Source organism: Taudactylus pleione, unplaced genomic scaffold (assembly GCF_031769625.1).
Source record: "Taudactylus pleione unplaced genomic scaffold, aTauple2 ptg000483l, whole genome shotgun sequence".
Lineage (NCBI taxonomy): Eukaryota > Metazoa > Chordata > Amphibia > Anura > Myobatrachidae > Taudactylus > Taudactylus pleione.
In genome coordinates this window covers 1,125,631-1,139,548 of record NW_028284885.1, presented here as the reverse complement: position 1 = coordinate 1,139,548, position 13,918 = coordinate 1,125,631, and the positions used below count along the sequence as shown (strand labels likewise).

General features: G+C 45.7%; 1 protein-coding gene across 1 annotated transcript; it reads right to left on the bottom strand.

Annotated features, from left to right (window-relative positions):
* Positions 1–7,693: 7,693 nt before the first annotated feature.
* LOC148502786 (uncharacterized) lies at positions 7,694–11,764 on the bottom strand. The gene has a single exon (XM_088449368.1). The coding sequence runs from the start codon at positions 11,714–11,716 to the stop codon at positions 10,901–10,903; it is 816 nt and encodes a 271-aa protein (XP_088305494.1). The 5' UTR covers positions 11,717–11,764; the 3' UTR covers positions 7,694–10,900.
* Between the last annotated feature and the right edge of the window lie 2,154 nt (positions 11,765–13,918).

Below are 13,918 nucleotides of genomic sequence, written 5' to 3'. Positions count from 1 at the left end.
CTAAGCCAATTGGTTCTATTGCCGGCTGTATGACAGACAGTGGCTTCTTGCAAAGAGGCACTGCTGAGCCTGAGCAACTCTTCTTCACAAAGTCCTACCCCACCGCAGCCACCTCTCTGTCTTGCCGGGCCCGGGCTGAATCAAATGCAGCGCTTCCAGGATTGCGTTCCAAACCAGAAGCTGTTATTTGCTCTGGGCCAGTTAGCTGGCACTTCCGTGTCTCATTAGCCAGAACAGCAGTCCAGTCAACAGGTGGGCAGGGATGGGGCAGTCCCACCACCAGGGGTCCTCAGCAGGGCTCAGTCCATGGTAGGCAGGCCCCTCTCCAACAGCTCTAGCAGCCAATACTCTTCCTCCGTAGCGGAAGACTGGATTTACTCTGAGCAGCGAGTGTGGGTGGTAACCTCAGCGGCGGTAACGAATCCACAGGATCCGGCACAGGCACGCCTCTTCTTGCTGGCTCCTCTTGGCGAATGGCAGCAGGTGTTCACTCTGCGGTTTCTTCTTCCAGGCGTTCAGGAAGCAAGGCGCCAGTGCAGTCAGGGCCTGATTTGTTTCTTCCTCCAGGCCGCTCGCAAAGCTGTGGGTCACCCACCGCTTGTGCGAGCGGCCTGGAGATGGTCACGATTATCGCGACCATAGGGCTTGCGACGAGACCCTGTGGTAGTCTCGTCTCCCGCAAGCCTGAGTGGACTCCCTGCTCTAATAGAGCAGGAAGTCCACTACTGACATCACTGGTGATGTCAGTAGGGCCACCCACAAATGCAAGGTGTTCCTATTGGAACACCTGCGTTCAGGGCCGCCATCAGGGGGGGACTGTCGGTACTGCTGTCCCGGGCCCTGGCAGTCCAACAGAGAAGGGGGGCCGGCGCGCTCCAACCACCCGCCCACCGCTACTGGCAGACTGACTAAGGGGCCTCCTGTCCTACAGTATGCTTGATGCACAGACATTTCCAAGGCACCTGCATGTCACGTGGCGCTCCGCCTCCAGCCCCAACTCATGCGGCACCTTGGAACTGAACGCTGGCCTCTTTGGCCAGCGTTCGCAGTGATTCACTGCGCGGGTGACGTCATGACGTCACCCGTGATGTGAGGAGCGTTCCTGCCGTACGCGCCATCAGACCAGTCAGAGGCAGCGGCGGTGCCTAAGGCGGGAGTGTGGGAAGGTAAGTACTGGGCTGGGGGGCCTTGCATACTGATAAGGGGTACTACTTTAGCTGGGCCTGCATAAGGGGCATTACTTTCAGGGGCAGTGCATATGGGGGCACTACTTTAGGGGGCCCTGCATGTGGGGTAAAACTACAGAGGGCACTGCATATGGGGTAAAACTACAGGAGGCACTGCATATGGGTAAAACTACAGAGGGCACTGCATATGGGGTAAAACTACAGGGGGCACTGCATATGGGGTATAACTACAGAGGGCACTGCATAAGGGACACTACTTTACGGGGCGCTGCATATGGGGTAAAACTACAGGGGGCATTTTATGTGGTTCTGGACAGTCACACGCCGGAGGTGGCGCATACGCAGGGGGCAAACATCGATCCGCTTCCGAGCCCTCAGTCTCTGTGGTTCTCTTCACCTCCAGCAGACCATAGCAGGAGGGCAGGTAAGAGGCAGCAGTGTCTATGGGTCTGGGCTGGCTCTTCGTAGTAGGCAGGGTGGACACTAGCAGGAGGTTGGAGCCGGACAGGTCAGTTGCCTTCCAGCGGCGACTCTTCCTCCTAACTGACCAATAGTACCTGGCTGGTCCTTGTTAAATAAAGCACAGCACAGCCCCCCCCTACCTACTTAAGCTTCCAGTGGGACAATCCCGTTTTTCTGAGACTGTGCCGCTCACAGGCCGCAGTGTCCCGCGGTGGGGGGGAAGTTGGTAGAGCACAAACCGCTGCTCTGCATAGCAGAGCAGCGGGTGTGCAGGAGAACAGATGCCGTGTGCATGCGCACGGCATCTGTTCTCTTGTGTAGGGAGAGCCTGGGGGCTGCCCAGCATCTCGGAGACGAAAACGGGGGAAGGGAAGGGGAAAAGTGACGAAAACGGGGAAAGCCGCGAGGCTCCGCCCTGTTTTCTGTAAGCTCCGCCCTTTTAAGCTACACCCCCTTTCCGGCCACGCGCCTTTGGCACACGACCTGTCCCTCCTTCTCAACTTTAAATGTTGGAAGGTATGCTACTACTGTGTGGCATAATGTAAATAAGGGGCACCACTGTGTGATGTAATGGGAATAAGAGAAACAACTCTGTGGTGTAATGTGAAACAGGGGCATTATGTGCTGTGAAATGTGAATAAGATTGTCCGTTTGGTGTAATTTGATTTGTAGGTACTATTGTATGACTATGCCCCTCCCTTGTGAGACCACACCTCTTTTTTGCATGCACTGTCCCTTTATAAAAAAATGGGAGTGAGGGCGCAAATTTCTAGCTTGCAGGGGCGCGCCGAGCACCCTAGCACCGGCCCTGGTTTGTTCGTATCAAACTAGGATGTTATACGATCAGCTATGCACTGTTTTGTAATAGGGTCTAAAAGAAGATGAGGAGTATCCAAGGGCAGGGGAAGGGGAGGGAAATAACTGTGGGACAAGTCCAAACCCTACATTAACGGAGCATGGTCAGACCACGTAATAGGCAGAGTATCCAAGGACCCAGAATGTTGTAACGTCCATTTATCAGTTAGCAGAAGGTCTCTGTGAGAATATGAATTAGATATTGGGGAGAAATAGGTATAATCCCACCCTGTCAGATTCCGAACCCGCCAAACATCATATAAATCGAATTCTGTGAGTAGGGTGCGAAAAGCAAGATGGGGACCAGATTGAGGAGCACTGGAGGGCTGACGCGATTCACCCAATTTAGGGTCTAGAACTAGGTTCAAATCTCCTGACATTATAAGGGAGCCCCGTCTGATTTTCTGGTTAGCTACGCAAACTTTCCTTTGAAACTGAACCTGATTGGAGTTAGAGGCATACACCGAGAGACGAGAGTCACCCATCTATCTTCCAGCTGACCCATAAGAATAATATATTGCCCATTTTTATCTGCTACTTGTGAATGTAAAACAAAAAGAAAATGAGTTGCGGAACAAAATGGCCACACCATTGCGTTTAAAAGGGCCATTGGCAAAGTACCCCACAGAATATCTATGATCTTTAAGAACAAGGGGGGCCCCTAGAAGTGTGTTTCCTGTAAGGCCACCACATCTGCCCTCTGTTTATGAAACGTATTTAAAGCTAACCTGCACTTATTAGGATTAATAAATCCTGCCATGGGTGTAAAGAAAACCCCCAAATCTTAGGCTTAAGTACACAGGTTATGAAGTTATATGCCTTCCAGGCTGCACATTTTTAACCAAAAATTAGCTTTTAACAGTTTTTTAAATTGCTTTTGCAGCTCACCCAACTGAGCTAGAGAGTTGGGCAAGGTCTCGTTTTAAATCTCTCTGTATAGGCATAGCAGTGTTTCATTAAAAAATATACATTTACAATTACGAAATTTCGATTTTCTCAAAAAGCCATGTTTTTTAAATATTGAAAAAAAATGAATGAGGTGAATACAAATAGATTGTAAGAGTGAAGTGGATATCCTGGTATGCTGAATAGTGGCTGAGAGAGATATCCGGAAGTGCTGTGATGATGGCTGAAAGGAAATCCGGTAATGCTGTGATGATAGCTGAAAGGAGAATCCGGTAATGCTGTGATGATGGCTGAAAGGAGAATCCAGTAATGCTGTGATGATGGCTGAAAGGAGAATCCGGTAATGCTGTGATGATGGCTGCACAGGAATGGCATAACTGAGGAGTCAGGTTCAGGCAGGATTGGGTCTGGTGGAAGGTGCAGGCTGATCTCCAGCAGACTGCAAGGCAGAGTGGTGCAGGCTATACAGGGAGCCGGAGGCTGACAAGGAGCTAGGGCAAGCACCAGGGCACAAGGCTAAGGTTCAGGAGGGCAGAGAACTCTCTCTAACAGCGGACGCTGTAAACACGATGCCCTGGCAACTACAGGGCGCTCCAAACACCCTTAAGTACCCAGCAACAGAATGTGATAGGCCAGAGAGAGCAGGTGACCCACAGACGATTGGCCTGCAATGTCACATGGCCAAAGACAACATGGTGTCGCCCAGACACCCGTGACGCCACTAGACTTACCTTTGCCAGGATGGCCCAACGCTGGCAGACCTCTGTGTACATGCAATGCCCGTCTTCACACGCCAGAAGGACCACGCCACAGCGCCCTCACCGGTAAGGACCGCAAACCTCCACACCACGAAACCCTGGTCGTGACACGGATGTTTTATGGATTCCTATGGTAGATGTTCTGTGTAAGGTGAATCCGTTGACTCCAACAGGTGGAATGTACAGCCTTTCTGAAATGGAAATACTAAAAACAAATGAAACCTTCAGCCAGTTCCAACCCATCAAGTAGCACATCCCTCCAGAGCGGTAGCACCAAATTGTAAAGATCTGTAGTAAGCTTTCTTAAAGTGCTTGAAAGACATAAAAGTTTTAAATATTTTAGTATTAACATAATGTCTCATTGTACATAATATACATGAAAGGGATTGTTTAAGGAAATAAAATTTAAATTAAAGAACAGGCCTAGATAGATCTCATTTTCACTATTTTAACAAATAGTCCAAAGTGAAAACCTTATCTGGAAAATGATTCCATAATAAAACTTTAGGGATTTATTAACAATTTTTGGGAGTTTAAAAAAAAAAAATAATTATATATATATATATATTTTTGAGAAAATCAAACATTTTATTTCAATTTTTTCTTACATTTTTATTTTTTAAGATCTTTTTATTTGTCAAAATATGAGACAAAAATACAAAACAGAAACAGACATATATATTCTGAATCATTAAAAAACAGAAAAAAAGAGACAATCGAATGTTAGTTTTCAAACCACATTTCTTTGTTATATATTTTTGTCTTTCTTTCCTTCTAATTATTAAACATATAGAAGTGGATATGTTACAACAAGCTTAAAACCTAAAATAGTAACAATTATTGTTGTTGTAAAACATCAGGATATTGGTTATGGGAGCCAAAAAACACCAGTTATCGTAAAAAATATATCGAATTGTAACTTTGAATCCCATAAACGTACTCAAAAAGTTAATAAAAAAGCTACAAAAACTTATCAGAAACGTTAATTGAGAAAAATTAAAGACGAGGAGGATTAGGGGGGAGAAAAGTTAAAGACAAAGGGAAGCAAACCATGAAAAGGAAGAGAAAAAGAGGAAAACATTTTTTTTTTAAAATAAAATCAATTAATAAATATAAACATTTGTATCAGACTAACATCAGAATAGAGAATAAATATTTAAGATAGACCAAGAAGGGTCGCATTGATAAATCTGTACCACGGGGACCAAATTTTGTGATATTTGTCCACATTATTATTTTGAAGGCTAGTAATATACTCCATTTTGGACACAAACCAAACACGACTGAGGAGCGCCTGTTGAGTTGGAGGAGAAGGGTTTTTCCAGGTCCTAGCGATCTGATATTTGGCCGCACAGGAAATATACATAATCAATTTGTTGTCAAATTTGGATAACTGGCAGACCGAGGCACATAGGACTAATGAGGCCGGGGAAAGGATGGGGCACATTGGGACTATGGAGGACATAAGAGATTGAACAAGTGACCATAAGGAACGATATTAGGGCACGTCCACCAAATGTGGAGAAAGGAGCCTACTTGGCCGCAGTTTCGCCAACACATATTGGAGGTAGTGGGATATATTTGGTTAAGACGTTCCGGCACAAGATACCATCGGGTGTACACTTTATATGAGTTCTCCTTAATGGAAACACTGATAGAACATTTTGATATATTGAGGCGTATAAGCTCCCAAGTTTCTTCCCCCAAAGAGATACCTAAGTATCCCAAGAGAGTTCCCAAGAGAGTTCATGGGCCACCAGAGGTGAATGTTCCTGGATAAGGATAGTATGATAGATACGAGAAATGAGGTCTTTAACAGCAGGACTGTACATACAAAAGCGTTCCATCGCCATGGGATTGCATTGCGAATGAGAGGGTGGAAGGGATGATCTAACAAAGTTACAGAGTTGAAGATATTGATATAAACAGGTTTGCGGGAGTGAATGTTTCTCGCGGATATCGGCGAACGTTTGCGGAGCCAAATTACCTATGATGCGACGGAAACGGGTAATGCTGATCTTTGACCAGGTATTCGCCATGTGAGGTGAGTTGCCAGAAGGAAAAGAGGGATGATTCCACAGGGGGGTTTGAGGCGAGGGGCAAGTAGACAGAGCAAATTTAGAAGAGAGAGTCCCAGGTAGACAAAGTAAGAACTACTGAGGGAACTGAGGGGGGCCTATGTTTGCGTAGAAGCCAGGGAAGATCGGAAACGGATGTGACTTCGCAGAGTTCCGATTCCAGGTTGACCCATCGTTTGGTACCTTTAGGGGAGTGCCAAGCTGCCAGTTGGCTGAGCCTAGAGGCCTGATAATATTTAGATAGTGATGGAAGGCCAAGACCACCTGTTACTGAACTTTTGAAAAGGATCTCCCTGCGAAGACGAGGTCTTATGTTGTTCCAAATGAACTTACCGTAAAGTGTTTGAAGAGAAGAGAGAACACAGGGACAGGGAGGGTCTGAAAAAGATATAATAGTTTGGGAAGGACATTCATTTTTTTTGCATTTATGTGTCCTATCCAGGAGATAAATTTTTTCCCGTTGGCGTACTCTTTTTTTTATTAATGAAACATACTACTGTTATATATCATATGAAAGCCCACAAAGAGGTTTAAAATAAGACTGTGCCCAACTCTCTAGCTCAATGAGGTGAGCTGCAAAAGCTATTTAAAAAAACACTGTTAATAGCAAATTTTTCGTTAAAGAATGGCAGCTTTAAAAGCATAGAACTTCAAAACCAGTGTACTTATCAGCCTAAGATTTTGAATTTATCTTCACACCTAAGGAATCAATTAATATACAGTTTGAGTCTCCCATATCCAAATATTCCGAAATACGGAATATTTTTACCATGACTGACATATTGAAACCTTTGCTTTTTGATGGTTCAGTGTACACAAACTTTGTTTAAGGCACAAAATTATTAAAACTATTGTATAAAATTACCTTCAGGCTGTGTATAAGGTGTATATGAAACATAAATAAATTTCATGTATGTACACAAACTTTTTTTGAGCCACAAAATTATTGAAAATATTGTATAAAATTACCTGCAGGCTGTGTGTATAAGGTGTATATAACACACAAATGCATTCTGTAATTAGATTTGGGGCCCATTCCCAAGATATTTCATTATTTTATGCAAATATACCAAAATACAGAATATTCAGATATCCAAAATACCCCTGGTCCCAAGCATTTTGGATATGGGAGTCAACCTGTACCAAGTTTGATTACAATCTGAAATAATCAGGTTGGAACCCTATGTTAATTTGGTGTGGAATGACCCAGCAGCAATTTTTGGCGGTTAAATAGTCTCCATATTCTATCGGGGGATATTATCATTACCGTTAACAGGCTGCCTATATTATTACCTTGCTGTATTTACTGCATCATACAATTATTACATTACAAGATCACATACTAAGTATAATGGGAGAGACATTTATTGTATTATAGGGATATACCATAGTGGGACGGCCGTGTTTTATCAACTGAAAATAAACCCACAGTCCAGTTCCATTACAGTAGTGTTCATTCTTAATTATTTATTAACATTTACTGATATGGCACCAGCATATACCAGTGTGCTTTACAAATGGGAACAAAACAGTAATTAAACAAGACTGGGTAATAACAGAGAGACAAGAGAGGTTAGAGGACCCTGCTCGCAGGCTTACACCTTATAGCAGAGGTTCCCAAACTCCCCCATTACAGTCCAGGTTTTAAGGCTATCCATTGTTGAGTCTAGAATGGTTAAATCAAATTGACTGAGGTACTAATTAAGTCACCTGTGCTCAAGCATGGATATCCTTGAAACCTGAACTGTAATGGTAGAATTTGGGAACCCTCTGCTCTGTAGCATTTTTCTTGGGGAGAATTTTAGAGCAGAAGCAGTTTGTGGCCCTATGTTCTCCTGTTCTATTAGGGGAAACGATCACTGTAGCTAATAACCTGTCTACATTATTATCAGCTATTTATGTGTGACATGTACACACTGCGCACACATATTCATCAGCATTTTAGAGAATATAGTCATTTACATCAGTCCCTGCCCCAGTGAAGTTACAATGTGTATTCCAGATCATATACATTAGGGTTATTTGCTTTTTTGTTAGAATCCAATTACAAAAAAGTGGGAGGAGAGCGGAGAGACTGTCAACTACCAAACTGTTGGTCCCGACTCCCAATCGCTCAATAAAATTTGATGCCCGACTCCCCCACTTCTTCTCCTCTGACCTTCCCTCCCACATCCTGGGTGACTTAACAACCCAATTAACAATCCCACCAATACTGCTGCCCACAACTTCTCTACTTCTTGACTCATTTGTCTATCATGGACTTTCCCTCCCTCACACTCTAGCAGTCACCCCCTTTGTGTTTTCCCACCTCTGACTTTTCCCGACTCCACATTCTCATCTCTAGCCATCATCTACTCTCCTTCATTCGCTCCTCAGCCCTGTCACCTTCCCCCTTTCCCACCACTACTCTCACAAAGTGCAACCTCAACGCCCTTGATATCTTCTGTCCCCAATCAACATCTCTTTCCTGCCCTGACTAGAACGCCTCCCTCTACAACAGCTCCCTCACCAATGCACGGCGCCACTAGAGGAAATTCTGCTCTCATACTGATGTCCGACAGTTCTGCTCTGTGGGCTAAGTTTACCATACTGCGCTTTTCAGAGCGACAGCGTCTTTGGCTGCTGGACTTAAAGGGGGAACAATGCTAAAATAAACTTTTGCTTTAAATTTTACAAACTGTACTACAAATGTGACAGCGCCACTATAATACTAGTATAATGTCTAGTGTTCATTCTAGCACCCTGCACCTGTCACAACCCGTGCAGTTCCTCTTTCCTGCCTGGGGTGTCACTCATCTCTGGTGCTTCTAGCACACTCAGCTAATGTAACAAACTGCTGAGATACAGACCAGAGTGTGCTAGAAGCACCAAAGCAAAGAGCGACACCCCAGGCAGGAAAAAAAACTGCAAGGGTTGGGACAGGTGCAGGGTGCTAGAATGAACACTAATGTCCCCAACTGGGTATAAAATCTTTAGCATTTCCAAATAAGTATTTTGCAGCCAAACATTGGGAAATCTGAGGCCATTACTATGGAAAAGGAACAGATTTTGCATTTTACTACTAGTATGAGACTCTAATGGCTGGTACACACTAGACGATATGTCGTCCGATCTGTCCGAATCAGACGACATTTCGGCAACATCGTCTAGTGTGTACACTCAATGTCACTGGCGATGCGCGCTCTGGCACATTGTCAGAGACATCGCCTGTTGGGCCTGCATGAAGGTCCAACAGGCTACATTGTCAGCAAGGGAACCCGCCGATGCTTGGACCCCCGCTGGTTACGCATCATTAAATGTGTACCCAGCATAAGTCCAAATGTAACTGGCCAAGTAGGGGAACTACAAAAGCAGACACGTTGCATTAAGTTTATTTTAACAACTACAAATAGTAGTATGAAAATCTGAGCGCAAATGTTATCGCTACCATTGGAAATAACCATAACTTTGTATTGTCCAAAAATCACAAGCTAAATATGCAGCACCTTGAATCTCCCAGTTGAAAACTGTTTAGAAAAAAAATGTCATTAATAAACCCAAATTTGAAAGAACTTATTCTGAAATAAAGGATCATGGATTTTTAAGTCTCCCGGTTTCCTGTAAGTATCTGATGAAATTTGGTATATGAATCCCTTTAAACACAGGATTTGTAGCAGCAATTCCCTCGAAAACACTATAAACCCCAGATGTCTCCATATTTTTGATGCCGCTGAAGAACTCTATTAGGGGTATTCAATATGAAGCGAAAACTCAGTTTCTGCGACGTTTTCGCTCGGATGATGTCATTTTCACCGCTTTTACTTTTACACCTTATTCAATTTGGAAACTTTTCGCCGGTGCGAAAAGTATATTGCATTCGACCCTGCGAAAAAGTATCACCAAGGAATGGGTGGCGGAAAAAAGTGCAGAATTGGGGTTTTGGGGTGCAACATTTCAGAAACCACCCTGCAACCTTCAGACAGTTCCCCAAAGGTAAACTGTGTAAAAAAAATGTAAAAAAATACCTCAGAAGACCCCCAAAAAAAGCACTTTCATTTTGGGGGTGAAAAAAAAAATTGGGGTACAAAGTTAAAAACTAGCGAAATACAATCTATGGGGGTCCCCAAGTATGCACCAGGTGTTTTTTTCATTGCAGGAGTTTGCGGCAGGTGGATCTTTCACATTTTTTTTAAATCTTCACTTTACCAACTTTTAAATATGCTCACCCCCATTTTCAAGTACCCCAAAATTGATGGAACTACTTATTTTCTGCAAAAAAACCCTTCTAAATACTATTCTTCACCACCTACCCAAAACCCCAAAATAGCAGCTAGAGAGCCCATTTAAAGATCCCAAATACCTTCAGCAGGGCTAATCAGGGGTATCCAGAGTGATGTCAGAGCATATTTTGGGGGTGTTAGGGTGATTTCCCAAAAAATCAGCGAAGTTTTTCGCTGATTTCACTTTCGCCGGGTGCCGTTTTCGACGATTTCATATTGAATTCGGGGATAAATGGGGGCGCGCGCGCGATACTTTTCCGCTGGCAAAAACTCTGATGTGCGGCGAAAACATCACCAGCGAGGTTAACGTTTCATATTGAATACCCCTCTATGTCGTCACTTTGGCCGTTTCCGATCCGGAGCCGTCAGCACATTGCGCCACAGAAGGAACTGATTCAACTAGTCTCTGGACTAGGACTGATGCGCTCTGCAGCGGCCCAGTGTGCACGCGCTGGATCCGGGTGACTGCTGGCGGGGGATCCCTGCGCCGCCGCCTTTGCTTGCTCTTCCTGAAACTTCGCCAGCACTTTATTAAAGTTTTGAATGATAATTTTAGCAAACATGGCGTCCTCGTCGTTTTGTATCTCAAAGTGTCTCATGTAATCCAAAAATTCTTCATTGTGTGTAAATGGCGGAGGATTCAGATATTTCCATCTCTCTCTCATTCGTTCGCTGCTCTTGCTGTGGAGGTAATTTGCGTTTGAGGCATATTTGGCCACTTTAGCCGGCGTCGGGCCATCGGCGGTAATTTTCAGCTCTTTAATTTTTTTCCTCCCATGCTCATGGTAAATCTCTGCCGCATTGGAGAGCATTACTGTGTTCTTACCATACTTTCTTATCTCATCCTTGGCAGCTAACATTTCAGGGTGGTATATGTCCAAATACTTCTCCAAATGTGACATCATACATAAATGGGCGACCATGTCTTGTCTGTCACTTACCACGGAGCAGAGGTGGCATACGTATGTGTAACTGAAGTCACCCACCTGCACTTCCACTATGTGCTCCAGGCCAAGAAAGATCTCTTCCTTGACATAGGTGTCCAGGAAGTGCTGTAAGCTATTTATGTGTGGGACCATTGCAGGGCGACCCTTTGCCAGCTTCTTCCTGTGACCTTTCCCCATGACGTGTTCGTACATCCTCTTTGCCGAACGGCATATAATATTGCAATCCGTGCAGACATAGTCCTGGCGCTTTGTAATGTCCCCCATGACTGAAGACTTGGACTGCAGCTGCTGCTGTATCCTGGGGTAATACCACTTCCGGTGTTGAGCTATGTATCGGGGGTGTAGCCGCAAGCGGCTTCAGAATAGACAGTGCGCAGGCGCAAGCAGGGAAATGATGGACTGCGCAAATGCCGTAAGCTGTACGGAGATGGCGCGGGGCAATTGCCTGGACGCTTGATCTCGCCCTCAATGTGACGTCACCTGTGCTGGGCAGTTGTTGTTGTTGTTGTGTGGGGAGGTTAATGCCTGCAGATGAGGTTAATGAATGCGTGTTCCAGTCAGGACATTGCAAGCAACAGCACTGATGTAGTTCTCTAGTTGAAAATACAGTTTATTAACCAGTATAGGAATCCTGTCATTCTTGTCAGCACTCACTGATTTTGTGGGGATATAAAGGAGTCCATATATATATATATATATATACTTCAGGGTATAGGCGATGGCAGTTGTCATCGAGCACCACATAGTTAATCTTTTAGTCCCAAGATGCACCAGGACACCCCTCTCCTATACCCTGGCCCCAGGCCAAGTCACCTTCAGTTTCGTAGGTGCCCGGCCGGAGTCAGGTCACTGCAAGAGGGACCCAGAAGATCTTCAGAGTGGACAGTCCAATGGACGTCCGTGCTGCCGCTCCGACACACTGCCGGTACCGATCCGGGGATCTTGGCGGGCTTCTGGGGGTTTCCGCTAGGAGGAACCCCCGGGGGCCTGGGACTGTGGCTAGACAGCACGGGGAGCAACAAGGTAAGCAGCGGGCGTCTGCGGTAGGTCCATAGTCCCCTATTGTCCCCAGGGCTGGGGGCTCCCTGGGGACGGCAGTGCGTGGAGCCAGGCACAGAGTCTGCGCTACCACTAGACCAGCAGGGATACAGGACTGGAGCATTGCGGAATACGCTCCAACATCCCGGGGGTTAACAGCATGCCAGGGGAGGGCACCTTCCCTGTATAGCACTGCCGGCTCCTCCCCAGGTGCACACAGTGTCTTTCCACTGCGGTCTGGCGGGCTGTGTAAGCGCTCCTCCAGACCCGCCTCCTCTGAGCTCTCCGGCGGCCATTTTATGAGCACAATGCTGGTCTCATCGAGCGGTGCGGAGCCTGGGTCCCCCTGCCTACCTCTCCTCCAGTAAGGTCCATATGTAGCACTATTCCTACCAGACTTTAGGTTTGTGTAGTTGATTGTAGTACCATTAGAGAAGGTGGTCTTTCTGCATTGTTTGTGACATATGCTAGCGCTGTTTGACTGTATTTCTTTTCTGTCAGCCATTTTGCTATCCCTATACCTTTCCTCCTTACAGCACTCACGGTGCCAGTACTATCAGGGTGGAAATTTACCTCACAGTTAAAGGTGTTGTTTTTTCTGTGGCGTGGGTCACATACAGCAACTACAGTATGTCTGTGAGTGACAATTCTGTGCATAATGGTGCCCCTTTCCTGCTCCGGATGTAAGGCAGATATTGGTGAGGGAAATGTACTTAATGGGGGCTTATGTACAATATGTTCTGCCCTTTCATGTACATCTGCTGTTCCTATTTCTGTGCAGGAGCCTCCCTGGGGTTGTTTTGCACAAGCTATAAATACTCTTGTGGGACGTTTGGCAGCTCCCCCTGCGTTCCCACAACTGGGTTCACGCAGCAGGCGGTAGTCCAATCCCTGGGAAAGGGGGTCACCCCACAGATGATGGTGGCGGAGTGCCTCCCTCCACAGCCAGCACCTTCTCAGGTGTCTCCGGAACCTATGTGGGTAAACTCCTTCTCTACCATTGTTCAGAACCTGACAGAGATGTTGCAGGGTGAATCCCCGCTTAGACTGGCTAAAAAACAACTGATGTCATCTCAGTCAACACACTATGATGAGGACGACGGAGAGATACATGACTTGCCTGACTCTGAGCCCCCGCATCCATGTCCTCTTTGAAAGACGTCACGGACAGGAAGGTGGAGGTGTGTTTAAAGTCCATCTATTCCTTTCAGGAGGGGCTTCCAGGCCAGCTATGGCCATCTGCTGGGTTTCCAGGGCCATGGAATGCTGGGCGAACTCTCTGGAGGCGTCTTTCCCCTTGGATGCTACCAGTGAACAAATAGAACTGGTAGGTTACATCAGGGATTCAGCTACATATATTAATGAGGCTGCTTTAGATGTTAGTCTTTTAACGTCCAGGATTTCAGCTGCGGCAATTTCGGCACGTCG

Coding starts and splice junctions, on each gene's coding strand:
- LOC148502786 (XM_088449368.1), bottom strand. CDS start 11,716: ATGGGGGACATTACAAAGCGCCAGGACTATGTCTGCACGGATTGCAAT.